This window comes from Rhinichthys klamathensis, unplaced genomic scaffold (assembly GCF_029890125.1).
Source record: "Rhinichthys klamathensis goyatoka isolate OS25496 unplaced genomic scaffold, OSU_Roscu_1.1 h1tg000422l_1, whole genome shotgun sequence".
Lineage (NCBI taxonomy): Eukaryota > Metazoa > Chordata > Actinopteri > Cypriniformes > Leuciscidae > Rhinichthys > Rhinichthys klamathensis.
Window position 1 is genome coordinate 1,468,407 of NW_026606920.1, and position 27,964 is coordinate 1,496,370.

The 27,964-nt window shown below is 37.6% G+C and overlaps 3 protein-coding genes across 5 annotated transcripts in view; 2 read left to right on the forward strand and 1 right to left on the reverse strand.

The window, feature by feature from the left end:
• The window catches only part of rreb1b (ras responsive element binding protein 1b), a 39,120-nt gene extending 23,276 nt beyond the window's left edge, over nt 1-15,844 (forward strand). For all 3 annotated transcript variants that reach the window (XM_056235453.1, XM_056235452.1, XM_056235454.1), the window contains 9 exons: nt 2,537-2,626; nt 2,813-2,976; nt 9,423-9,567; nt 9,694-9,836; nt 9,955-10,144; nt 10,233-12,816; nt 13,186-13,356; nt 13,620-14,363; nt 15,218-15,844. In XM_056235453.1, the coding sequence (XP_056091428.1) occupies nt 2,537-2,626; nt 2,813-2,976; nt 9,423-9,567; nt 9,694-9,836; nt 9,955-10,144; nt 10,233-12,816; nt 13,186-13,356; nt 13,620-14,363; nt 15,218-15,732 (4,746 nt within the window). In that variant the 3' untranslated portion in view covers nt 15,733-15,844. The remainder of the gene's footprint in view (nt 1-2,536; nt 2,627-2,812; nt 2,977-9,422; nt 9,568-9,693; nt 9,837-9,954; nt 10,145-10,232; nt 12,817-13,185; nt 13,357-13,619; nt 14,364-15,217) is intronic.
• A 2,122-nt stretch (nt 15,845-17,966) lies between these two features.
• On the forward strand, nt 17,967-24,019 carry riok1 (RIO kinase 1 (yeast)). Its single transcript, XM_056235505.1, has 17 exons — nt 17,967-18,146; nt 18,380-18,605; nt 18,758-18,848; nt 18,980-19,049; nt 19,358-19,400; nt 19,496-19,588; nt 19,750-19,862; nt 19,958-20,038; nt 20,131-20,217; nt 21,386-21,523; nt 21,608-21,711; nt 21,821-21,927; nt 22,081-22,146; nt 22,973-23,092; nt 23,177-23,230; nt 23,481-23,627; nt 23,708-24,019. The coding sequence occupies exons 1-17, from the start codon at nt 17,992-17,994 to the stop codon at nt 23,810-23,812; spliced, it is 1,800 nt and encodes a 599-aa protein (XP_056091480.1). The 5' UTR covers nt 17,967-17,991; the 3' UTR covers nt 23,813-24,019.
• Nucleotides 24,020-24,810: 791 nt separating this feature from the next.
• Nucleotides 24,811-27,854, reverse strand: nebl (nebulette). Its single transcript, XM_056235506.1, has 7 exons — nt 27,662-27,854; nt 27,451-27,545; nt 27,212-27,296; nt 26,390-26,497; nt 25,652-25,829; nt 25,406-25,512; nt 24,811-25,283 (listed from the first exon to the last, which is right to left on the reverse strand). The coding sequence occupies exons 1-7, from the start codon at nt 27,728-27,730 to the stop codon at nt 25,107-25,109; spliced, it is 819 nt and encodes a 272-aa protein (XP_056091481.1). The 5' UTR covers nt 27,731-27,854; the 3' UTR covers nt 24,811-25,106.
• Between the last annotated feature and the right edge of the window lie 110 nt (nt 27,855-27,964).

Consider the following 27,964-nt stretch of genomic DNA (forward strand, 5'->3'; position numbering starts at 1 on the left):
TTGTGTTGGCTGTAGTCAGATGAATTGAGCTGTTTTTTTGTTATGTTCCAGTGGCCACTCTGCTACATGTACAGCTGAAAAAAGTAAACTATGTTTAACAAGATTTAATCTTTAATATGAATTAGTTTGTCTGAATTTTTCATATTTTTTTTCTTATCTACTTTTAAGTTATATTTATTTGGTGCTTTGTTCAATCTCAAACCATTATTTTATTTGTATTATTAAGATGTCTGCACAAGAGTTAACTGTAATCTGGGCAAACATTAAACTTTGCTGAAATTAATTGTCTCGCTTTGGTCTACACTGGAAGTGTTCTGTTAGCTCTGCTAAACTATAATTACTAAAACTGAAACTAAATAAAATAAAAACTAAATAGAAATGTGTTTGCAAAATAAAAACTAAACTAAAATTAACAATACCATTAATGAAACTAACTAAAACTAAACTTAAATTTAAAGCAAAATTGAAAACGATATTAAATAAAAACTAATTTAAAAAAGCAAAACTATAATAACCTTGGGACATACTACTCTGTTTACATCCTGCTTTTCGCCTACTATATAGTAGGGAAGTATGTGATTTCGGATGCAACCAAATCTCCAAGACTGTTTGTCAAGATTGAGTTTCAATAACAAATTTCAAATCAGCAATAACATTCAAATGTTGCTTCTTTAGCTGATTCTTTAGTGATTTTATATTTTTCAAGTTGGTTCAGCTAATGTACATGCGCGTTCTAGAGTAGAAAAAACACATGACTGGCTCTTTTAATCGCATGGTGACACTTTCATTTTTGTAGATATGCCATATTTAGTGTTATGATTTTTCCTGATTGTCTTCGAGTGGACTGTCTCATCCCCCTCATACCATCTCTGGTAGTCAGTCAGAGTGGCTGTTACATGACTGTTAAATGAGCGGCAACAAATGGTCCTTGCGCTTTCTCAATCCCCCCTTTGTGAGAGCCGATGCTTGTCTTATGCCTTCAATTAAAGTGTGGGATTCGACTGAAACACTTCTCTGTGGAGAAAACAGGTGTTTCAGTCTCCCAGCCCCCTCTGGTATCCCTTCCTACAACCCTAACTGCATTTCCATACGCTGAGAGTGACTCTGCACCGCTGCTCTACTGCCCACTGAATTAGTGATGCTCTTCCTCAGCCAGTGCTGCTGTTGTCTGGAGAAACAGATGGAGAGACCACTTGTTACTCCATGTGACGTGAGCATACAACCGCTCCTGCTGCTCTGACACATACTATCTTCATCAGGCTGGCTATATCCTGCATCTGTTTTACCTATTGTGTTTATCTCTCACTGGGGGACAAAATAAACATCTCACTAGGGTTTCGGAGTCATGGGTAGTGACATGTGTTGAGGTATTTTTCACTTGATTTTGGATTTTTGCTTGATTAATACATCATTACTTATTAATGTGTTTTCAGGGTCAGGGTGTTTCAGGGTGTTTTCATGGGTTATGTGACCCATAATAGTTAGAAATGAATAGTTGAATATATGATGAAATTTGTACAGAGCTCTGTACAGGGGACACCTTAGGTACGATTGCAGTTAAACATTGCAGTGTTGTTGAAATCTAGTCATATTTTATATAAAATTTATATTTATATTAAATGTTATATATAAATAACTAATCAAGTCAAGTCATTTTCTTTTCTGTTTTATATGTACATTTTAGTGGAAATTTAGTGGAAATACTCAAACAGAGAAATACTTGAAAAATGTTTGAGTCATGTGTATATACGGAAATGGGAATAGAAAATAGAATAAAAAATGACTTTCGTAGCAGGGTTATTATTATTTTTAATGAAAAAAAAAAACAAACATTTTCATTACTTAAAATAAAATAAACATTAACTGAAATAAATTTAAATATAAAAAACTTAAACTTATTTTATTTCAGCTAGTTGCTAAGTTGACATTTCTCATTTTCGTTTAGTAAAGTACTAAAATGAATAAAACTGTGTAGACATTTTTTTAAACTAATAAAAATGACAATAATTAAAAAACCATAACTAATTAAAACAGAAAATACAAAAAAATTAAATCAGATTAAAAATATTTACACAAAGTATAATAGTATATCAAGACAAGAGCTATGTTTCCATCACCATGTTTTTATGCGCATTTTGAAGTATCGCATCCGAAATGAGTGATGGAAACGCCAAATTTCTGAAAAAATCCCTTAATTTGCAAAAAAGTTGAGGTGGTTTTTGACGTGTGCGAATAATGGGAGATAGAAACGCATTTGCCGAATAAATTCTGACTTAGTGAACATTAAAGCCACATGACTAATCGGCTGTTTCCGCTGATGGTGTTTTATTTACTGTTGGTTACTAGGTTACCAATTCCACTGTCATCCGCTCAAACAACTTGATGGGAACGCAACTAATTCACATTTGTTTGTTTTTTTGCGAACTTTGAAAAGATTTTCTTTACGTTTGGATCATGGAAACCCAGCTTTTGATACAAAAAACCCCACTTGGGTATGTTGTATCTAAAGCTTGTCTTGTCTGTGTGTCTACTACAGGAAGTCAAAGAAGAACGCTCAAGCTTCATTTGCCCCCTGTGTAACAAAAACTGCATGACACAGCACCAACTCACCATGCATATCAGACAGGTGCGTACTCTTACACAAACACATCCCTACATGTACACCTGTTTACTGAACCACAGCAATCTGATTTAACATGTCATTTTGTTTTAAAATCATTAGATCAGAATTTCACTGAAATTGTATATATATATAGACTATACGTAGACTATATCTCAGTGTAATGACATCTGTGCCTTATTTATCCTCCAGCATAACACAGATAGTGGGGGAACTGACCACTCCTGCAGTATCTGTGGGAAGGCTTTGAGCTCGGCCAGTTCTCTGGACCGCCACATGCTGGTTCACAGTGGAGAGAGGCCATACAAGTGTTCGATATGTTACCAGACATTCACCACCAATGGAAACATGCACAGGTAAATGGTCAGACAGTGTTTTTTGGAGGTTTTTAAAAATGTAAATGTTTAACTTTTTCATAAGTATAGACTAGCATTTCTTTTTAACTCATGATGATACACAAAAGATTAAAGTAATATGCTGTAATAAGTTACAGTAATATGCCTACAAAGGAAATAAGCCAGGCATTTCCCAGGGTTTATAAGCCAAAATGTGAAGCTTGTATTTTTGTTAATGAACATAAATGAATTATTCTGTAAAATCTTGTTTATAATTTGAGCCTAACGTTGTCTAAATCATAATTTTTGAAGTGAAACACTTGTTTATACTCTATATAAATAGTGCTTTTCTGGTATTTTGATCATTGTGCATACAATGTGAAAGTTACTGGAGTTATGTCATAATGACAACAAAGTTAAAAGATTTGATATAATTTTACCCAAACACAAACTTTACAAGGTTAGTACAACTTAACAGCAACTTCATTCCACTAGTCTCAATGTTTATTGGGTGTTTGAGTGTTATTGATAATGTTTAGGTCTTGTGGCTATACTTCAAAACAGTCTGTTTTATGTATCTTAATGTATTTTAGTGAATGTATATATGGCCTGGCATTAATTTCATTGTAAGTGGCATTACTCTAAATGTCAGGTGTGGTGGTGGTGAAAGGAGCGAGGACTCAGGTGCAGAGTTGATGGGCTTTTAATGATAATAAAATAGAACAAAACAGACAACAAAAACTACCCCGAGGGGGAAACCAAGACAGACTTGAACGACTTGACTTGACTGAAGCACACAGCAGGGAAACACACAGGGTACATACGACGACGAACCAGCACAGGACTGAAAACACAAGGAGAATAAATAGGGAGAGCAAACAAAGCAGGTAACGAGGAAGGACAGGTGGGGCAAATGAATCAATCAGGTAACGAGATGGGAGGGGCTAGACAATCGACAGGAGAGCACATGGCACAAGGAAACGTAACATGGTTTTCCTAAGTGGGGCTTGTGATAGAACTGAAAGGGGTTTGTGAGTTGCAGAGGTGGAAAAAGTAAAACAATTTTCTACTCAAGTTACAAGTTACTTAAGTACAAGTAAAATTACCAGTCTAAAAATCTACTCGGGTAAAAGTAAAAAGTAGCTAATTTAAAATTTTCTGAGTAACTTTTTTAACAGCGGGGGTGGGGTGGGGAACTCTCCCGTGTAGGGTTGTAACCATAGACTGTAAAATAAATGTGGACGTAGTGTCTGTGACGTCACCCGTAGGTTTCTGAAGAGCATTTTGAAGCCCAAAGGGGGCGGAGCCGGCCGTCGCCATCTTGGCAGCATCACTCCAGGATAAACGAAATGGCAAAGAGGCGGGATTAGCTGAGGTGACGTGGCGGCTAACAGACAGTAGACAAACGGCTAGTAGTGACAGCAGCGGCAATCCACCTGTCACTCAAGTGGCCATGCCCTTAATTATGCAGAACTTTAAGGCTCAATATAATTTAAACAGTTCACCCCCCTCACAGTTGTCATGAAGGGCAAAATTAGCTATATAGACCAAAACCACTTTTTGCACCAGGCTATAAACACATTTTTCTGCTGTAAAGTTGGGCATTTTAACATGGGGGGGTATTTGGGATTGACTCTCTTTCTGTCTCTAGCAGCCAGTCGATGAATTGCAGTTTAAGTCACTTCCGTGTTGGAAGACAGGAAGGTTGTCGCTTGGTTGTAACGGTATGAGATTTTCACAGTATGATAACCATCTCAGAAAAAATCACGGTTTACGGTATTAATCAATTATTAAATAAATAAACGGTATTAAATTATGGTTATCAATATTATAATCTGTTAAAATGACAGTTGTAATGAAAACAGTTTTTTTTGGTTTAACAAATGCTTTTATTACTGCAAACTTTAAACCATTTGTTTGTTTTGTTTATTTCAATTTCCATAAAACATGTCTAATCAACTAAATTCAATAATTGATAATGAATTAAATTAACAACTTATTTTTAACATTAATAATTAATTAAAATGTTTAAGAATAATATGAGTCCTATGAAATTTATTTTATTCAGAAAATTTGTTTTCTTTTTATGATTTAATACAAATATATTATTAAAAACAGTGGAAATCAAATGAACTTTTAAAACCATGGACAAAAAGATTCCTTAAATAATGTTTAACTAAATTGTATTAATATTATTATGGTTGTTATTAATATTTTTAAAAATACGTTCTATTGTAGGCCTACAATAGTAATATATTTCTGTCATAATTTCTCCTAGTTAAACCGAACTTTTATTTTGACGGGTTGTAGTGTGAAGACCTGTTTCAAAATGTATTTGACAATGGTTTTTCTCAAATAAAATGAGGAAAATGCTTATTAGGCGTTCTCTCAGAGCAGCTTTGGAAATGTTCATGTATGCATGTCCTCATATTGTTTGTGAGACGCTGAAAACACCATGAGCGTCACGCGTACTTGAGTATGTAGACGAAACGGTGCAGCTCATTCACACAGAGACACGCAGAACAAGCTTAAGTAGCTGATTATATATTTATTTATAGCAGTCTTTTGCACTTTAATATTCACAGACCGTCGCAATTTGATTTATTGCACAGCTCTACTTTCGATTTATTCATCCACCCATTAGTTGTGTGTTTTAAAAAAATGTGTGTTTTACATGACAACTGCGTTATACTGTAAATTCCATTTTAATAACTGGATTCCGGGATTCCCTCTGCCTCACGGAAATCATTCGGCCTTAAGTTATAAACAGGACATACATTTATCTGCACGGAGCGATGGCTTTCTGTGTTTCCTCCCTCTTGGCTCTTGCAGCCAACTTTGCGTCCACATTTTTTGCGATTTGGATATCTATCCTTGAGGACAACCACGCATTTCTGCATCACTTTTTTTGCGCGTTTGTTCTCCCGCCCTTCAATCAATTTCCGGAGCGCGTTTTGCCCCTCTTGTATTATCCTTTAAAAAAAAAAAAAAAAAAAAAATGTACTCAGTAACGGATATGATTTAAAATGAAGCGAAGTACAATACTTCAAACAAAAAGTACTTAAGTAAAAGTAAAATTACAGATTTTAAAAACTAAAAGTAGAAGTACACAAAAAAACTACTCAATTACGTAACGCAAGTAAATGTAATTCGTTACTTTCCACCTCTGGTGAGTTGATGGAAAAACATATAATCAATTAAAGGCACAGTATGTAAGTTTCGCCACTAGAGGTCGCTTATTCAAAACAATAACAAAGGTGTAGCTTAATGACACTGTGAATGAGCGTAGAATCATGGGAGTTGTCATCTTTACCTCCACTGCCGATGGAAAACCATCTGACGGGACTCAGGCAGAAATCATGTTCATGGATGAGCTAATGTATTAAAGTTTTATTAACGTTACTGTGGTATGAAGCAGGACGGGCCGAGAGCCTGGGACATTTTATGTTTCTGTTTTTATTATGCTTATATGCCGCAGTCGGTTGCTGACGCTCCTTCCATTTTGTTGCTTATGCATATTTTAGTTATTAAAGTTACGTTTAATATCCGCCTCCTTCTGCCCACGAACTTGAACTTTGTTACAGTAATGTTTGATCGCTTAAATTCACATTATCTTATTTCATTCTAATAAAACAGCCGTAAATGCTGAATTACTACTCATACGGGTCACTTTATCCGACGAATTCAAATTGTGGGGTAATGCAACACTGTTTTACTTGGTCAAAACAATCATACACAAAATACATTTGATTGTGTTGAAAGTTGTTACAATGTTACTCTGTGGGTTCGCTCGTGGCTGCTATGAGACACTTGTTGCACACTGCAGTAATCTAGATCGATATTAGAATAGCATATTAATAAAAGCTGAATGACTGTGCTGCTAAATGGCATGCAATTCATTTTAAAACATTGTATGGTGGAGAAAATGCTGCATTACTGTTACTACAAATAAAGCAATTTCTGATTTTACTGTTAGCCACTTGACATAATAGTGTTGTCTGATTTACTTTTTGAGGACAAACTTGTTACTCGCGGTAAATTGAGAAAACAAGAGATTCAAACAATAAGACTAACCGTGTTGAGCTATATAACAATTAGTTTTCTGTCGATAAAGGTATCCAAACAGTTGCTCACCTAATAAAAGTCATAATATATTAAAGTTCCTTTGGTCTTTCCATGGTTTATACGGAAGTAAAACCGAAAAATCGAGAGTACCACAAATATGACATCATTGACAGGCGACACAATGACAAGGGCCGTTTCACTGGTTAAAATAGCTGGTTTCTCTGGATTTAAACATTGTTGGAAACATTTGGGATAATGTAAGAACACAAGCCAACAAAATATATAACATTATTCTAGTGGTTTTTGGCTATTTTAATCCAAAAATCTTACATGTTATGCCTTTTAAATCATAAAAATGCTAAATTAAAATAAATCGTTTTAAAATAAATACAATCAAAATATTACACTCACTGTAAAAATATATAAAATATTTTGTTTGCCTGCATGTCATATGGAAATTAAACGACATCAGAGAACCTTTAACATGTTGTTAAATTATTGAAACATTAATTTAAAATCTCAAGGGGATACATCAAGTAAATATTTTAGGTCAAAGGGGTTCGGCTGACAAAAACATGCTATTGGTAAAAAATCGAAATCCTTCCAAGCATTATATTAGTCCCACTTTTAGGTTTCTTTTGTTTTAAATAGTTTGTTTGGTGACCTAAAGAAATAATTGTAAGTAAATGTTGCTGTATGCACAGGTTGCAGGCTGCATTAATATAAGTAGTTGTAGGTTTGTGGTAGAGGAGGAGGGCTCAGAGGGAGGGTCGAGAGGGATGAAGGAATGTCTGCATGTGATGTGAGAGGCCTGATTCTCATGGCTGCACTAGCTTTGTTCTTTTTATGTCACTTATATTTGGAAAGATTTTTCTGTGTCCATACTTCCTTTTCAAGTGTCTTTGTGGTCGAGAGATTGATTTGTGACTCTTTTTGTTTGTGTTAATGTGATGTGCATAGAGGGCTTCCTTGTGCAGTTGAGACATGCAGGCATTCCAGATGGGGGTGGAAGAAGTTTGTGTGAGTAAGACAGGGGGAAAAGGAAGGGGCTGGCAGATGGGTACTGAACATATTTTTTGGATAGCACATTATGGATATTGTAAGTCATTTTTAACCTTATCATTTCATGTATTGCATAACTCAACAAAAACAACATTGCCTGGCAGAATGTTAAAACATTTTTCCACTGCCCTCTGGCAAAATTGATAAAGCACTTCAGAAGAAAAAATACTCAGTGGTCCTGCATCAACTTGTAACTTCAAACATAAAATCACACTGTGATTAAGCGGCATGTGACAAGAAATTGCAAGAGCTGGAATTATGGTTGCATGATTAACATTATTATGCTGATAGTGTTTTAATCTGAGTGGTATATCAACATGGTTTTCTGCTGGAAGTAAGTGAGGCCAGAGACATGAGATGGAACAGGATTCAGGCTGTCAGGGTTGGGTCCACATGTGGGTGACCATCACTCTGCCTCTCTTCTATTAATATCTTTGGCTGGAGAATGTAAAACAAGATTCTTACCAATGGGTCAGCTGACATTTATCCTCCCTTTCCAGTTACATACCGGTACACTCAAGAGTGCATGACCATAAACTCTGCACACCAAAATGCAATAAAAGCACATTTCATTGGAAAATGTGCACAATGTATATACTATATGCTCTATAGACATATTCGGACAACCATTCTAAATGAAACGCAGCTGCACATAAGCATCAGGGGCCTTGTATCTGGTCGAACCTGAAAGGTGGGTTTGTTTCTGTGTAAGTGTAGGAGGGTGAGGGGTGCGCACGTTCCAGCATGCCGTAATGCGACTCCCAGCACTTTTCCTCCACACATTACCTCTGACCTCTGCTGGCCATATCATTGCATTTCCCCCCAACCGGTTACGTCTTTGTATATTGCAAGCCTTAATTATGGAAGTATTCCAGTGGCCCCAGTGCCATCTTATCACATCAAGATGTGAAACAGAGAACATTTTACTTGGATGAGGATAAAAACTGGTTTTAATTAGAGTATGTTCAATGATGATTTTCTTTAGTGAAATAGTCGTTTTTTTAATGTATTATAATTTGTAATTAAAACAATTAATTTTAATCAGAATTTTTATGTATTAGTATAAATAAGGTTACAATAATGAGAATGAGACCGTTTCACATTATCAAAATGAAAATTGAGCTTATTTGAGATGAATTTTTCTAAAATTCTCACAATTCAAAATATCTTAAGAGTAATTATTTTACACTAAATAGTGGGGTTAAATTTTACCTGACTATCTCAAATGCCAAAATACAGTTTACACCAGGAGCGTTTTAATAAAGCATTTTAATTGATCTTATTTTCATAATGGTTGTCAGAACTTTCTCTGAGTTATGTTATGTTATGTATTTCTGCAGGCACATGAAAATTCATGAAAAGGATGCAAACAGTATTCTTACCCCCAGTTCTTCCCCACTTAACAAGCGCCGACGACTCTCTGCTAAGAGGAAGCCCAGTGTAGAGGATGAAGCGGAGCAGGCTGAGGAACCACCAGTTAAAAAGGTACGTTTTCACCTCTTTTTTGTCCATGTATTTTTCAGTAATAAAAGCAGTCAAAACATTTTAACTTTTGGAATGTATTGTGCCCATACATTTGTTATATGTAAACAAATTTTGTCTTATATTTAGGTGATGTTGATGCAAAAGCATGGAGAGGACGATTCTGTCAAGAGTGAAGAAGAGCTCCTTCACTGCCCCATCTGCTTTAAGACATTCATCTGTAAATATGATCTGGAATCACACATGGAGACACATCCTGACACTACACTCAGGTAGGCTCAGGATGTTGTCTGCTTCTGTATATTGTCTCAACACATTATATAGTGTAATACTGATTTCTTTATATTTCGTTAAATCAAAACTGTTTCTGACTGTTTCTTCTAATCCTAGGTGTAACATTTGTTGCATTACCTTTCGCACACACCGTGGTCTCCTGCGTCATAACGCCGTCATTCATAAGCAGCTTCCCACTGACCCCTCTGGACGACCCTTTATCCAGAATAACCCCTCCATCCCTCTGGGGTTTGGAGACTTGGCTTTCATTGACTTCAGCTGTCAAAAGTTTCCCCAAATTGCACAGGTAAGGACTTCATCAGATGAGAAAGAATTACTTTATTTATTTTTTGGATGAAGACTGATCATCATTTTGATTTGTTTTATTTATTCAGGTCTGGTGTGAGAGTAATTTGCGCAGATGCTCTAGCAAGTTCCATAAATTTGTTTGTGAGGTCTGCAACAAGGCCTTCCCTCTTCAGCAGTCTTTGGATCTCCACAAATCCTCACATAAATGTAGAGCAGACACCAGCACTGAACCTCAGGAACAAAACGCATATGCTATTATGGATGCACCCAAAGTCAACTCCCATTTCATGGATTCCACGGAGGTCAATGAACTAATACCACATGCTGAAAGTACCAGTTCAGATGGGAAGAACAGTTTCATGGAGTGCATAGGTCTCCAACACTCCTCTTTTGCTAAGCCAGAGAAATCAGAAGAGCAAATTCAGCAGGAAGTTTTAGACAGCATTCGCTTCATTCGTGTTGAGCCTACCTCAAATCTACCTCAAGAAAGCAGTAGCAGTCTCGGCATCTCTATTTTGGAGCCCGTTTCTCTTCAAGCCATGAACAAGAATGCCGCCCTAAGCCTGCTATCGCTACAGCCTCTCCATGGGGTCGTCAGTAGTGGTATGTTTGTCCCAATAAGTGGTCAAACTGCAGTGGAGCTGGCGGACATTGAACAAATCCTTAAGATTGCAGCCTCAGTGCCACCTCAGATGTCTTTGTCTCTGCTTCCCAAAGGTCTGGGAAGTCCTCTACAGGTGGACCCCAAACAGATTACTTCCCTCAAACCTAAGTCCTTAATCACTCCTCGATCCAGCATGAGTGCCTCCACACCCCCTCCACCCGTCATGAATGCCCAACAGGCCTCATCGGGTAACATCAGTCCTAGCCTTCCACCTCAAACAGGCCAACAAGTGAGAACTACCAGACAATCGTCAGCCTCCTCTTCGTCCTCAACCTCGTCCTCTCCCACAAATTGGGAGACTACTCAACTGGGGCCAGATATCATAGGAACCACGATTATCTCATATGAAACTGGAAAGCAAGAAGAGTTTGACAGCAAAGAGAAGGAATCAAGAGTCGTGGGAAAGAAAACAGCCAAGGCCGAGTACCCTTGTCGGTTCTGCAAAGAAGTCTTTTCCTTCTTAGGTGGCCTTCAGGCTCATATGCGTCACCATCTGGGAGCTTCACCGTATCAGTGCACCATTTGTAGTTACGCCGCTCCTGACAAAGCGACGCTGATTCGACATCTCAGAACGCACAGCGGTGAGCGGCCATACGTATGTCGCCTCTGTCACTACCCTTTCACTGTGAAGGCCAACTGTGAGCGTCATCTGCGCAAGAAACACATGAAGAACACACGCAAAGACATAGAGAAAAACATAGAATATGTACCCACCTCCTCTGGCGTAAGCGGTGTCATTGGAGGCACCACATTAGACCTCCTTGATGCGGCTGGTAGCACATCTTGTCGATATTGTGGGGAGGACCTTAAGACCTACCGAGCCCTTCAGATTCATCTGCGAACACACAATGGATGTCAACGGAAGCCATTTGAGTGTAGGCAATGTGGGGTGGCATTTCTCGCTAAAAGGAACTGCATTCACCACTTGCTGAAGCACCACCCAAATGTTCCAGAAAGGGAAATTGAAGAACACATCAAAAGTCTTGTACCGGTAGGAGGAGACGCCGCTGCTCAAGCCAACCCTCCAACCTCAAATGGGCTGGTTAACAGCACCGTTCCTCGGAATGTAGGTCCCTTCTCTGGACCTGTTGAGGACCAGGACCAGCCTTTGGATTTCTCTAGCAAATCTCAAAAAACAATTGCTTCAAATGTTAAGCTTGAAGGAACAACATCTCCTCTGTTTAATGACTGCTCTATGGAGCCCATTGATCTCTCAATACCTAAGTATCCAGAGAAAAAGATAATGATGAAAGAACTTCCTCAGAGCATGTCCCTGAATCATCATAATGTCAAGAAAGAAAAGACTGCTGAAACAACCCCTGGACTTCTTGCAGCTCTCCCAGTTTCCATTTCTAACCTGGCCCCGGCTCTATCCAGTGACCTTACCAAGCCCTTTACTCGCTTGAAGCCACTGTTACCAAAACCATCTTCTATTTCCTGTACTCCTGAAATGGCACCGCTGGCCTCCATTGCTCAGATCATCTCATCTGTGTCAGCTACCCCAGTGCTGATCGAAACAGGAATAGATGCCAAGAACAGTGTTAGTGCAATGGATTTTAATCCAATAAGTGAGAAGAAGGGTCACTTAGGCACCACCAAACTGGAATCCACTCAAAATGGATCTTCTGATAACTCAAAGAAGAGAGGCAAGAAGAGAGCATTTCAGGAGGAGTTCTGTGATCCAAGATTGGCAACAGGCAGTGGCATTGACCTGGAGTCAAGTGGCGAGTTTCCCAGTGTAGAGAAAATGCTAGCTACTACAGATGCAAATAAATTCAGCCCTTACTTACAACCCAGTCAGATGGAGCCAATGAAAGAGGAGAAAGAGAAGCAGCCTGTCAATAAGGAGGCAAAGGAAGGACGAGAGGACAAGCCAAAGAAACCTCCACAGAACAAAGGAAAGAAGAACGCCTACTCCAATTCAGTGCAGAAAATGACCTGCCCATTCTGCCCACGTTTGTTCCCCTGGGCCAGCTCATTACAAAGGCATATGCTAACACACACAGGTGAGACACTGTTTACAATTCATAAATAATCATGCCATAAAGCACTTTATTTACTTTTTTATTTACACTATTCTACAATACAGTGAGCTAAATACCATTCTTAGGAAAATAGTGTACTACTGTACATTTAACACATTCTGTAGTCTCTATTTCATTTGTGAACCATTTAGCTGGAAGTGTTCTTCAACCATTACAGACTAATAGATCTCTGATTATCCTCACAGTAATGCAGAAAGAGTGATGCTAGAATTGGAGGTGTTCAGTATTATATTATAGTATGTTCTGTTATGTTTTAATTAAATGGATCTGAGTCAATAATGTTTCGTTTCTCACTTGAGATTGTTACAGGTTTGTGCTTTGATTTCACAGGTCAGAAGCCGTACCCTTGTCCTCAGTGTGAGTCATTCTTCTCCACCAAGTCAAACTGTGAGCGCCACCTGCTCCGCAAACATGGAGTATCTAATCGGGCACTTCAAAACAGTGGATCTCGACCCAAACCTAAGGCTGACGAAGGATCCCGAGGAAGCACAGGCACTTTTGGTCAGTACCATTGTTATATATTATTATGTAGCGCAAATGGTCTTATGTGTATAACATTTGTATCTAAAAATTTGCTGATTTAACTTTTGAGATGAAGGGTTAATGTCCCATTCATAATGTACTATAATTTAGTTGCCTTGTTTTGTTTATCAACAAGGCTTTTTGCTAAATCTGTATATTTAATATTGTTACATCATTGTGAGGGTGTGAATGAAAGCAATGAAATGTGTATAGTGCTTAACAAGCTTTTCTTGTATTTATAGAGAGTGTATCTGACACGGATTCTCCTGCAGCCGTAGATATTGCGGATATGAGCTCTGTCAAACAAGAGGAGAAAGCTTCATCCCCAGAACAAACAGGACAATCAGCCACTGAACAAACAGACAGCAGCACAGATCCAAACCAAACACAGCCAGCTGAGGGAAACCCTGAGAGAGTAGAAGTTGATTATGATGATGACGACTCTCAGAGCAACAAGAGTCTCGATGTAAACCTTGCTAGCAAGCTTGTAGACTTCAAGCTTTCTGGAGCAGAGCAGAACCAGCCTAAAATAACTGCTGAACCGGTTTCTCCTCCCGACGAGTTCCCCCACACCTGTGCGTCTTGCAAAAAGACCTTCCGCCATGCAGCCACTCTCAGCCGGCACCAGAAAACTCACAATCAGGAGGTCCAGCCCGAGGATGGAGGCAAGAAGGGAAGACGCCAAAGTGCTTCACAAAACCCAATCACAGCGCCCAGAAAAGAGATGGTGCAGGATGCAGATTTAGAAGATGATGAAAAGGATGAGAACAGCAGCTGTGTAGAAAGTGGTGTTGATGAGGAGGAGAAAGAGAGAGAAGATATGAGTGATGATGAAGAAGAGGCTACTTCCTCAGAGCTCAGGGCTTTGGATGAGGAGGGCGAGTCAGCCGGAGGCAAAACCGATAAGAGAAAGAAGATCTGTGCTGTGTGCAGCAAACGCTTCTGGAGCCTGCAAGACTTGACCAGACACATGCGTTCACATACTGGTAAGATCTGGAGCTTCTTAGGCTATGTTTAGACTGTGCCCAAAAGTTTTGGCCACTTTTGCCTGCAGAGTTTTGCAACTCGGAGGTGTCAGTGTAAACAGCACGAACCACATGGAATCTGATCTTTTCAATTTTGATTTTAGCCACTTCCTTATGTAGTCCGAAATCAGATACAGGTCTGATGTTTTGCAATGCGACATTAGTCTGAACAGTCCAATCGGAATTTGTGCGACTTTTATATCACTCTTGTTTAAGGGTGTCCAAACTCTGTCCTGGAGGGCCACTGTTCTGCAGAGTTTAGCTATAACTTGCCTCAACACAACTACCTGGAAGTTTCTAGTATGCCTAGTAAAACCTTGATTAGCTGGTCCAGGTGTGTTGGTTTTTTTGGGGGGGGGTTGGAGCTAAATTGGGGTTGGAGCTAAACTTTGCATGACAGTGTCCCACCAGGAGCAGGATTGGACACCCCTGCTCTAGATCAACATTCGCTCAATTCTGCACTGATGCGAGTCAGTCCAAAAATTTTACATATCAGTAGTTCTTTGGTCACTCAGTTTTTATGGAAGACAGCTGCGAAGGTGGTCAGTTGGGGACAGTGAGGTATTACAACTCAAAAGTATTACGTTGAAAGCTCTATTAAAGCTAATCCTGAGGGCCAACTTTGTTCTTTTGTTCACACTCCAATCTGATATTGGCTGCATAAAAAAAAAAAAGATCTGAGCAATAAATCAGAATTGAGCACTAAGCAGTGTGAACATAGCCTTGTTGTTATTTGCCATACTTTCCAATTATACCTTTCAATAAAAAGAGACAAATATAAAGCTGATACACATAAAATGACCTTTTTGTTGTAGGCGAGCGACCTTATAAGTGCCAAACCTGCCATCGTACCTTCACCCTGAAGCACAGTCTGGTGAGGCACCAGCGTGTCCACCAGAAACCCACGGATGAAAAGGGGACCGATGAGGCAGAAATGAACGAAGAAATGGATGGAGCAAGAGATGACGGCGGAGTGCTGGAGGGAAAAGAGATCAGGTGTTCATCTGAAAGTGAAAGTGAAGCAACAGCTCCAATCCAGAGTGAGAATGAATGTGAGAAAGCAGGAGTGTCCCAAAAAGAAGAGAGCGATGGACACATGGAGGACCTTAAAGAGAAGCAGCACCCTGAAGAAACATCTATGGAGATGAATTCTTCTGAAGAACCTCCCAAAGAACCTCAGCCTGATGGGGCTGAACCGGAGGAGCATCAAACCGAGGAACCGTTAGTTGTCTCAGTAGAGGCCCGATCAGGCTGTGACCCAGAACCTGCAAAAATCAGTGACCATAGCTGTACAGCGGCTCAGGAAATGACAGAGACGCCTGTTCAGTGAAGAGAAAATTCACTATGTTGATTTTGTGCCATAGTTTATGAAGCTTCCACAAACACTAGGAGTTACAAAGCCTGGCCTTTGCTGATATGTGTCTTATAATACAGTATGCATGAAAGATGAAGACTGGAGAACAGTTTCTGAAGCACAGTGATTCTTCTCTTGGTGCCTTAATGCTTTTTTTTTTTTCTAAAAATCTGGATAAACACAAATGGACAGTAGCAATTTTAATCCTATTTATATGATTTTTAATGAATCATATAAAACCTTTATATCAATCAATTAGAAGCATTTGTATGATGAACAGAAGATTTATGTATCAGCATTAAAATGTATTATTCTTAAGTCAATTCCTGTATGTTTTTAGTATCTGTATGGAATTTGTTGGATTTCTTTTTCTTTTTTTCTTGTGGAATTGAAGAGCTGAAGTGCCTGACTTATTTTCATTATCAAGATTGGCTGAATACATTTTGGATGAAATTGCTGTTTAGCTCTGTGATTTTTATTTTGGGTGATCATCGGCCAATCAGTTTTTTTGGCAATATTTGCCTATTCTATGTATATTATCCTCCATCTTTGACCCTCATTGACAAATGATGCAGACAACGTGTATAAATGGCTGGAAGTCTTGAAACAGCGCCTTCTGGTGGCTAAGAGTGTGAAGTATTATATTGTAAGGCCTGTGGATCCAAGAGAAGAGTGCTTCTCAGAATCACACAGTGTGTATCGAATGAGTGCATTTTATGTATCTTTAAAGTGTGATTTGTGTTTGCCTTTTTTGGATTTTGTGTTTGTACTGGAACTCCGTAGGATTCACTTTGACTTCAACACTGGTGTTCACACTAAAAATCAAACTTCTTTATTCAATATTTGTTTAAAAAAAACCAATTCATATAGTTGTACACTAGCTGTTGCAATAGAGTGACTTTGATAAGGCCTGATGCCCACACAATACGTCATGTGATTTGTGGATTTAGATTTGACTAAAGTCCTCGCAGTGGCAAAATATTTACAAGTATGTTTTTATTCATTTTGACAGCTGCAAGCCTTTGGATTTAAAGCCAACTTAAGAAACATTGTAAATTGACTGGTCTTTATATTTGTTGAAACACATTTTCTTTTTTATTTCTTTGTGTGTGCGTAATGATTTTTGTACTTGTAAATTTGTACAAGTGCATGAGGGTGTGCACAGCTATATGGACAGAAAACACTGAACATTTTATGCAGGTATTTATTGATCAGTCTAAAACATGTGGTTGTAATTTTGAAAAGCCATGTAGAATCCAATTTGTGCAGCGAGGAGAATCAAAAAGATGAATGTTGTTGAACTTCTTTGAGATTGTGAGGTTCTCTACATTTTTGGATACTTTGTACATTAGGATGCTTTGGATAATTACATCTTTTGTGTGTCTTTTTGTTTGTCCGCTAATGAAACCTTCAACAACTATACGTTTATTTGAGATCATTGAACCATAGTGTATGATTTGATGGGTTTGACTTTATAATTATAAAAATATTGATTGTGCATGTTAATCTAATTTGAATTTCTCAGTTATTCTCTTTCTCAGGGGCTTTTTGAAATCCGCATTTATCTATGTAATCTATCTGATATATAAAACTCATCTGTTAAGTACAACAGTTAAGAGTGCTCACAGTATGGATAGGCTTCATTGTACCAAACCTTTTCTGCAAGAAATTGTAATGTCATCATTATCAGTGATCATGTTTGTCAGATGGATTGCAAGTATCTGTCAGATCAATTCCGATGTAGGCAACTTGTTAATTTTGCTTTTTCAACCATGTAAAGCGAATAAATCATCCAAATCAATAGGCTAAATGTACACTAAGAAGAAAGAGTTAGAAATTAAGTTGTCAACATTTTTTTTCTCAATTAAAACTTAAAACAGTCAAAAGGTTTCGACATTTAGTTTTATTTCAGTAATGTGACTGGGGCCAATAAAGATTTATTTTGTTGATTTATCATTTTAAACAAAGATGTAGTACCACCAGTGTTACTATACATGTTAATACATTTTTGTTTAAAATATACATTTCTGACTGCTTGGCAATGATCTAGAAATCAACCAAAACACCCTGGCAACATCCCATATCTACAATAATACAACAAGTACAATAATTAATCAACAAATACTTTTATTGAAATCCAGTGTAATTTTGGCGTCACTGTTTCTCTCTTTGAGCCTTCTCAGCACCCTTACCCACGTTGCCGGAAGTGAGTGGGCTGGCGTGCGTGTGTACTGTATGTATGTAAGCGATAAGCGTGTATTGATAGTAGTTGGCCAACTCCCTTACATTCCCTTTTTAGTTGTGATATATTTCAAGGATTCAGACGAATTTCCCATCGCGATGTATCAGGTTGTACCAGGGCAGTTTGATGACGCTAACGAAACGGGAAGGTTTGAAACTTGATTCACTTAAGACAGATTGTCAGTCATATAACACATAACAGGGTACCACGATCGCGGAAAAACAATCATAAAACTAATATATGTACATGTATTGTGATAATGATTTAGACGACAGCAGTGGATTATACAATAATTGAAAATATATTAACAAAATAGTATATATTTGGAATTAATGTGACTGCTTTCTTGGTAACGTGAAGGCAATGTGTGGTCCTTCACAGTGAGTCTGAAATCAGCCGCGTCCCTGACAAGCCCTCGCTGGAGAACCGACTCGATGAAGTTACTTTACAATCCTTTAACAATGACACGCAAGGTGAAAATGAGGAGGAATACGACTATGATGATGATGATGATGATGAAGAGGACGATGAATGGGATTGGAATGATTCAGGAGGAAGAGACTTTACAAAGCGCTACACTGCAATGAGAACTGGGAATAATCCACAAGTAAGTTTTTCATTTTTGAAGGATTATGGCCGCTCATCACAAGGCCAAAAAATCCCATTGTTGACGACTAACCTGGTGTTTCTAGGAATTTGTTTCGATTAAATTACTGTATGTTGCATTATTTGCATGTTCTCTGTTTTTCCCCCCACCAGGCTAACCGTCAAAGTTCTAATAACAAGTCCATTAAAATGTCCACTCCATCAGACAAGGTCTTGAGGAAATATGAAAACAAAATAAACCTCGGTAAGCTTTTTATTAATTTAACTACAATTGAAATGGGAGAAAAGCTATATGCGTGTACTACAGACGTATCTTCTACAGTAACAAATACATTCATATTTATTCTCTGTTTGAATTAAGTCTCTGTTTTACAGATAAACTCAGCTATGCTGATTCTGTGATCAATAAAGTCACTTTGATGCAAAAGCAGAGAGAAGCAGACACGTATGTAATCCTAACCTCAGATGAACTATTATAGTATTTTTTTATATTTTAAATTGGCCTATATTTTTCAGTTTTTTTTTTATATATTTCTATTTTGCTTATATTAATTTTTTTTATTGTAGTTTTAGTATTTCAGTTTTTCATCTAATGTTTGTATTTTATCTCAGCTTGATTTAAATGAACAAAAACTATTTTTAATAGTGTTAGTTTGACTTTTTTGTTAACAACAATAACACTATCTCGCCTCGGATATGATTTCCATTCAGGTTTAAGTTTTTAAATCTTAAGAATCGCATACATTTTTGCAGGTTTCGAGTAAAGGACAAATCAGACAGAGCTACGGTTGAACAGGTATGTTTGCTCAAGCTTCATGTGATGATTTCACTTGAACTCCAGTGTTGTAATTGATGCACTTTTCAGTGTGATATTTTTATGTGACCCCACAGGTTTTGGACCCCCGTACACGTATGATTCTGTTCAAAATGCTCAGCAGAGGTGTCATTTCAGAGATCAATGGCTGTATCAGCACAGGCAAAGAGGCAAGTTTGTCCGAATGGAATAAAATGATGAATTGCATTATTTGATACACTTGGGTTAATGGGTTATTGTGTCATTTTACTAAGAACTAATGTTAATGTTGTTGTTTTCTTGTGCCATTCTATTTTTTTTATTTTTTTCTCTTCTGCGTTTTGTAATGCAGGCAAATGTCTATCATGCAACTACTGTTAAAGGAGAAAGCAGAGCCATTAAAATATACAAAACGTCAATTCTGCTATTCAAAGACAGAGATAAATATGTCAGCGGGGAGTTCAGGTGAGACAAATATCTTTTTTCAGGCCTTTAGTCCTATTTAGCTGCCTTGGTGTGTGCCATTGAAAAGTACATTTCTATGTTGAAATACATTTTAGGTTCCGCCATGGCTATTGCAAGGGCAATCCTAGAAAAATGGTGCGCACTTGGGCCGAGAAGGAAATGAGAAACTTGATCAGGTGAGCATTATTATGCCTTTTCTTTTTTTTCTTTCATGAACCTATTTTATGATGTTGGCTTTTATCACTGATGTGAATGCATTTATATCAAGACTACAGACTGCACAGATTCCAAGTCCAGAGCCCATCATGTTGCGGAGCCACGTCCTCGTCATGAGCTTCATCGGTCGAGATGACATGTATGTAGGCATTTACAGATACACAAATACTTCTATTGTTTCAAGGTTTTCAACTTTTCCTAGATGATACTCCAGGGCCCAGTTGTTCAAAAGTTATCTGATCGGATTGGGTCAAATCTTGAGTGGGTTGTTCAGAAGAAATAAAGGATTTGATCACAAAATCCAATCTTGGTTTTGATCTGGATCTTACAAAAACTTTTTAGTAAGATCGGGATACCTTTCGGCATAAAGGGTGGATTTCAGGAACAAAAATGTAATAACTTTAAAACTGGTCAAAAAATACAACATTTGTATCATGTAATATATATACAAATACTTTTTATTTTATTTTGCTCTTGATAAGTTTACCTGTTGAAGTAATAAGTTAGAAGTAGACATTAGGCTACCTATTAAGCCTTTCAGTAGCCTACAGTAAAGTAGAAAATAGATTTTGGTGCCATAAATAAATCCAGCTGTCTATATCAAACTAAAATATTTTATCACTGTTTATAAACTGTTGACACAATCATCAGAGATGAACCAGTCAAAAAAAGTTTCTAACAATTGCATGTATATTTGTTTTTATTAATTTGTTGTGGGTCAGATGAGAGGCTATGGAGCCCCTTGAAGGACATGGTGATGGGAGGAAAAATTATCTTTTACTGCTTTTCGCAAATGTTTTGCATTCCGCCAAGAAACTTAGCATATGATCGTAAAACTTCTCAGGACTTTGCAAGCGAACTCAGTTTCTTGGGTGAATGCATTGCAAAAATTCTCAAATCTAGTATTTTTTTTTTTCCATCAGCATGTCCCTTTAAGGGCTCTGTAAAGGGTCTGACTGTTTAAAATGGAAGTGGATGTTTGTATTGTTTTGCTGTGCTGTTCTTTCCCTTCAAATAAAAACACATGAACTGACCCCACATTGACTATTCTACCTGTTGTTTTCTTTACATTGCTAGTAGCCTACATTGTGAATGTGATATGTGATCCCATTGAGTGCAATAGTAATCCGGATTTGGTAATCTGAAATAAGTGTGTATCTGGATCAGGGTGATCAATCCAATTCTGCTTTGAAAAACCAGCACAAAAGTTAGATGGATTACCTGATCCTGGATAGCAAAACATGGGATTTCCAAATACATTTCATTCTGATCCAGTTTTCAAATGATCTTGTTTGTGTGTTTCTCAGGCCTGCCCCTCTACTGAAGAATGCTGTCCTTTCTGAATCCAAAGCCCGGGAACTCTACCTGCAGATCATCCAGGACATGAGAATAATGTACAATGAAGCTCATCTGGTCCACGCTGACCTTAGCGAGTTCAATATTCTGTAAGCTTACTTTATATTATGCACACATGGTTTCCAAGTATCAGGTAATGTTTGTTGATGTTCAGTTGTACATGGTTGTGTTAGGTATCATAACGGAGATGCTTACATTATCGACGTCTCTCAGTCTGTTGAGCACGATCACCCTCATGCTCTAGAGTTTCTTCGCAAAGATTGCAGCAACGTCAACGGTAAGCATGTGCAACCTCATGGTTAGCAAATACATTATTAATATGAGCAAAACAATTTTTAGATTCTAATTAACTTGGGTAGTAACTAATTACCTTTTTACTCCCCCAGACTTTTTCCAAAAACATAATGTAGCAGTTATGACTGTACGTGAGCTGTTTGAGTTTGTCACGGACCCCTCCATCACAAGTGACAACATTAATCAGTACTTGGACAAGGTCAGCTATTGTTATCATTAGTCTTTTACAGCGTCTCTCTTTCTCCTGATTATTGTACAATCTTATCAAACTTGATTTATTTGTGTGCACATGTGTTGTAGTGTTGATCTAAAGTTGTATTTTGACTGTAATACGTTTGTGGTTTATCTGCAGGCCATGGAGATAGCGTCTGAAAGAACTGCAGAGGAAAGATCCAATCAGGACAAAGTTCATGAGGAGGTGCACTTACTTTCAACAGTTCTTAACATTTTGTTTCCCCATCCTAACTTCCAGAGTTTCCATAGTCATGGAAAAAAATGTCACATTTTTAAATTGCGATTTGCAGGCCTGGAAAAGTAATAGAAATGGGTGAAATTGAAAAACAGTTGTTGTTAATTAAAACAAATAAAATGTAAATATTCAAAGAAAAACTTAACTTGAAAAATGTACACTCAAACTACACAAACAAAAATTAAAAATATAGGGTTAACTGTATTATATGTCAAAAATATAAACTCCACATTTTGAATTTTTATCAGCAGTATGTTGTTAAATGAGTTTTTGTGTGGGCTGCACTCATTTGTTTAATTTCTCCTCGAGAGGCTGCGCGAGCCTCAACAGCGCAACCTTGTTACCGTCAGTAATACATTTATTATTTACCATCGATCGCAACTTAGTTACAATAAATGTAATGAAATCCGAATCATTCTCTTGTTTTAGTGATTCACTAGTTGGTTTTTTATTTTTTGTTGAAGTTTTAATCAGGCTACTTGTCCGTTCGGGCAAGTACAATTCTCTTTTACTTCAAAAAATCCACTTGTCCCGGACAAGCGTTAATGTCGAGCCCTGATGTATATAAATACCAGTCTTGATGGTAGTACTGGAGATGTTTGACATTGTTAAATAAATATCATTGTTTGAATTCCAAGGTTTCATATAAATGGAAACTCCCGGCTATCACTGTACAATTATATTTTTTTCATCATAAAACTGGAAAAGTCATGAAAATAATTGGTGTGGGAACCCTGTCTAACAACTTGCATGTGGATGTCTCAATTCAAAACAGGTGTTTAAGAGAGCCTATATTCCACGCACACTTAATGAAGTCACCCATTATGAGAGGGATGTGGACACAATGTTGAGGAAAAAGGAGGAGCATTCTTCTGAAGATACACGCTCTGAAAATGTACGTCTCATCATCTTAAATGAACAGTTGATTAATGGTGTGAGAATTGCTAAAAGTTGTTGAAATGATGCTTTTCCATTACAGATCCTATACCAGACAGTGACAGGCCTCAGGAAGGACCTTTCTGGTGTGCAAAAGGTGAGTTTGTTTTTAAAAAGACCATTTGGCATATTATAGATTAAGCGTTAGGTTTAAGACGCTTTATGTGGCCAAGATTTGTTTTTGCTATTAATGCATCCACTAAGTCTTTGCATAATTCTCTTTGGAGTTGTCTTTGCCTACATGGCATGTGGGAGGATTAAGGCAGAGTATATAAACAACAGCCGTCGCCAAACTCAAACGTCATGACGATGAGAAATCAGATAAAAAAATTAATTTTTTTTGGCAGGTACCGTCAATACTGGAAGACTCCACAAAAGATGATGGCTCAAGCTCTGAGGAAGAGGAGGAGGAGGAAGATGAAGAGGACAAATCAGAAGGGGAAGAGACTCAGGAGGTTGGCAACCTCAGTGAGGAAGCACAACTGGACAGAAAGGTATCTACTGGGAACAGAAAATGTCGCACAGATGAATTGTGTTCAGTGGTTAAGAATAAGCTGGTATTTCTGTCTTTCAGGAAAGAAAGAAATTGGTTAAAGAAGCTCAGAGGGAGAAAAGAAAAACTAAAGTTCCAAAGCATTTGAAAAAGCGCAAGGAGAAGGCTGTCAAAAAGAAGAAATGAAAATGAATGCGGTTCGAATGAAGGTGAACTGAGGTTACAGCAGAAATGCTACATGGCTAATGGTACCAGTATTGAAGCTGGGAACTCTACTGAAGAAATGCCAGTCCTTTTACAATTATAAACATCTGTTGTCAGCGTTATGTAAATGTTTTTGAAACGTTTATTAAGAGTATTCTTTTTAATAAACTTATATTTTCTCTGATCATACTGCTTGACTAGTAGGTTAAATGTCATGTTTTATTTTAGACTGACAAATCGATTACATTTTTGCTGTAATGGAACATTTAATATACATTGTGCAGAACAGTTTACACAAATATTCATGTTTTACTAGGCAACATGCTGTTAAAAAGTATGCTTTTTAAAAATATTTAAGTGACAAAAACCTCTTTACATTTTACATACACATTCTCTTTACATCTTATACATTTAACATTGCATTAAAGTACACTACCATTCAAAAGTTTGGGTGTGTAAGATTTTTTGGTATCACTTTATTTAAGTGACATTGTTACTGTGTAAGTACACAAATAATTACTTGGTAATAATTATTAACTACATGTACTACTTACTATAGGGTTAGGGTAGGCTTTGGTTTGGGGTTATTTACTTGTAATTATGCATAATATATATATATATATATATATATTTTTTTTTTTACTGTTATTACTATAGTAAGTACATGTTACTGTCACCGGGAAAAGATTTTTGGGAAAGAAGCCTCTTATGCACATCAATGCTGCATTTATTTCAAATGTCAACATACATTAATATTATGAAATAATAACAATTTAAGATAACTTTTCTATTGTATATAAATTAAAAAGTGTAATTATTCCTGTGATGGCAAAGCTGAATTTTTGCATGATTACTCTAGTCTTCAGTGTCACATGATCTTTCAGAAATCATTCGAAGATGCTGATTCTCTGTTCAAGAAACATTTCTAATTATCAATTGTGAAAAAAGTTGTGCTGCTTAATTTTTTTTATATAAACTGATTTTTTTTTAAATCAGGACTTTAATAAATAGAAAGTTCAAAAGAACGGTATTTATTTGAAAATGGAAATCTTTTGTAACATTATAAATGTTAATAGAAATATACATTTCTTCATAAAAACTCTTATTGACCTCAAACTTTTGAACAGTAACAAAATGAGAAATTATATAACATTATAAACACTTACAAAGTGGGACGATCAGCACTATTAAAAACGAGCTGTACCTTTGACTGTTTACAAACATATGATGCCTATGAACAATTCAGATACGGTGTTTCATTTGAGGCGTAGGACACCTAGCGAATGCCCTCTACGTAGTTGGCAGGCAGCATCCCTGATCTCCCCGTCCGCTGTACCGTTCCATACATCCAGCCTTCGTCGATCGGCTGCACGTTCTGAATGATGTCACCATCCCGGAACGACACCTCATCGTAATCCTGCGCCGTGTAGTCATACAGAGCCCTGTACACAGTCTGGTGACCCAAGTTTAAGTGCATCAATAGTAAGTATTTTACACTACTACTGAATACATTTTTAAATCAAAAGCATGGTGTAGTCAGATGCTATATAATATACCAGAAAAATGAGGACTCACCATACTCCTGTGTTGTGACCTCAGCTGCATTGACCTCAGTGAATGCATGCTGGTCTGATGCATGTAGCTGTGGCCACTGGAATAGTAGGCACCAGGAAGAACAGGTGCTAAAACACAATCACCAGGATGATCTTGATCTTCAATGGTAATGTTTATATTTAGAGCTAGTATACTGGTTTTGTTGTTCTTTTCCCCCTTTTTTAGGTTGTACTGTCAAGTGTGAGCATCTCACATTAGTGAACTTACCCACAATGACACCAGGTCTTCGATCCATCTCCATGATGCACTGATGGACACCCTTGTGTGAGCTGTTTCCCACCGTCTCATGGTTAGGCGCCATCTGAGGCCGTACCAGGTACGTTCCACGCATTCCCTGAGTGACCCCATGCAAACCTGACACCTCAAAATCCTTGTGATACTTTGCCTGCAAAAATGGGGATATCACCTGTTTCATGCTCATACAAGTGTGATATTTATACTACAGTTAAGTTTTGGGTCAGTAAGATTAATACTTTTATTCAGCAAGGATGGATTGAATTGATCAAAAGTGACATACTTTTATAAGTTACAAAAAATCTTTTTTTAATGAATGTTCTATTCATCAGAGGATTCTAAAAAAAAAAATTATCATCATTTCCACAAAAATATTAAGCAGCACAACTGTTTTCAACATTGATAATAATAAATGTTTCTTGAGCAGCAGATCAGCATATTAGAAAGATTTCTGAAGGATCTGTGACACTGAAGACTGAAACATTACAATAGAAAATAATTGTTTAAATGGTAATAATAGTTCACAATATTACTAAATGCAGCTTTGTTGAGCATAACTTCTTTCCAAAGCATCACAAAATCTTACCGACCCAAAACTTTTGAACAGTATGTATGTATGTTGGACTAATCATGAATGCTTGCATATCTAATACACTAATTGATCAAGTGTACATATTTGTGTTTTTCATTCAGCTACATTTTCCAGCATACATTACTGATCTGATCCTGGGCCTTCCTCAGTCTCTGCAGCTCTGGAGTATCCAAGGCGAATTTGAAGCCCTGACCCTTGCTCTGTTCAAAATCCTTCCTGTACTTGACCTGAAGAACAAGAAAACCATTTTACCAGGGAATTTGTAAGGTTTTCTGGGTGATTTTAAGTGCATTATGCGGTTGAAAGATTATATGTGTATTTTCAGTTAACTTTAGTAAGATGCATTTACAGTGTTACTGTGCCTCAACTGAAACGGTGTCTGTAAAGCTGTGAACCAAATGGCCCATACAGACGTATGGCCTATAGAAACTGATGGGTGTGAATGCCAAAGGAGCAACATTGCTCAGAGAAGATTTCTTTTTTTTCTTCAGATCCCTAACACAAAGTATGAGCAATAGATACAATAGACAAAATGTATTTTCACAGCTTGTTGACCAATACTTCAGAAAAATGAATCCTGTCATAATGCCAGGATTAGGTCGGCCACAGTATGGACTTGGCAGCATCTTTTGTGCCGCCAGGTGGAGAAGCTGAGGGGATCGGCCCGTGCACCACAGAGTAGACAGCTGCCTTGCTTTTCTCCATGCTAACCTCAAAAGTATCACACCCAGTCCCTCACTGGCAGCCAAAACACTCACATGGGCGTAAACAATTTTGTCTCATGTTATCCCTTTTGAAAAGTCTCTACCAACAGCAACAAATAACATTATCCTACCCTAGATATCCCCTCCTTTAGATTTAGAGCAGTATCACATTTATTTTTTATAACGTGTGTGTGATTACAATGTACAACACCCCACATAGTGAACAAGTGCTCTTACCTGACTTTGTAGCTCGCTTTGCTGTCTCAGCCGTAGGTTCTCAGGGGTGTCTGTCACAATTGTAAAGGTCTGTTTTGGGTAGTGCCTTTTTGGAGAAAGGAGGCGAGTCATTTTGCGCTTTTGGACTCTATCATATTCATATTCTAAAAACACGTATTACACTTTTCATATGACTTCAAATTACCTAAGCATGTATGAACATAAGTGTATATAAACTAGTATTTTTGACAAAAACATACGCGTTGCAGTAGGGCTTCTTCTCATATCCCTTGTAGTTGTTCATGTTGAGAGTCATTTTACACACTTCACAATGGAAGCATCCTTTGTGCCAGTACTGTAAAATGTGGGAAGACGGAAACATAAAGATTTTGGTAGATAATTATGAAAGAACGTAGACAAGAATGTATACATTTTCCCTTAAAAGCATCGGAAGTAAGAGTATAACGTTACCTTGTCCAGGCAGTTCACTTTCTCAGTTGCGTAGACAATTTTCCCACAGCGCGCGCAATGAGGGTTCATTTTCAAGCTGTTGCGATGATCCGGGAAAATAGCATAACTTCGATGATTCACTAACTTATTGTAAAATATCTCAGATGTGTCAGATTTGCTGCAGCATGCGGTGAGTTTGTGTCGCAGAGTTTTAAATTCGTGTTTATCCGCGTGTCGCTGGTCTCGCAGTGAGGGAACAGGAGCAAAGCGTGAGATTTCACCAAACATCACCCACTGAGACTGACTGTTGGAGGAGCTCTAAAA

What these genes read in the sequence shown, in the direction of transcription:
- riok1 (XM_056235505.1), top strand. Translation starts at nt 17,992, where the DNA reads ATGTATGTAAGCGATAAGCGTGTATTGATAGTAGTTGGCCAACTCCCT. An exon ending in GTATCAGCACAGGCAAAGAG is followed by an intron (nt 19,589 to 19,749) that starts GCAAGTTTGTCC and finishes TTTGTAATGCAG; the next exon opens with GCAAATGTCTATCATGCAAC. An exon ending in TATGTCAGCGGGGAGTTCAG is followed by an intron (nt 19,863 to 19,957) that starts GTGAGACAAATA and finishes AATACATTTTAG; the next exon opens with GTTCCGCCATGGCTATTGCA.
- nebl (XM_056235506.1), bottom strand. Translation starts at nt 27,730, where the DNA reads ATGAACCCTCATTGCGCGCGCTGTGGGAAAATTGTCTACGCAACTGAG. An exon ending in AAGTGAACTGCCTGGACAAG is followed by an intron (nt 27,546 to 27,661) that starts GTAACGTTATAC and finishes CACATTTTACAG; the next exon opens with TACTGGCACAAAGGATGCTT. An exon ending in GGTCACAACACAGGAGTATG is followed by an intron (nt 25,284 to 25,405) that starts GTGAGTCCTCAT and finishes TTGGGTCACCAG; the next exon opens with ACTGTGTACAGGGCTCTGTA.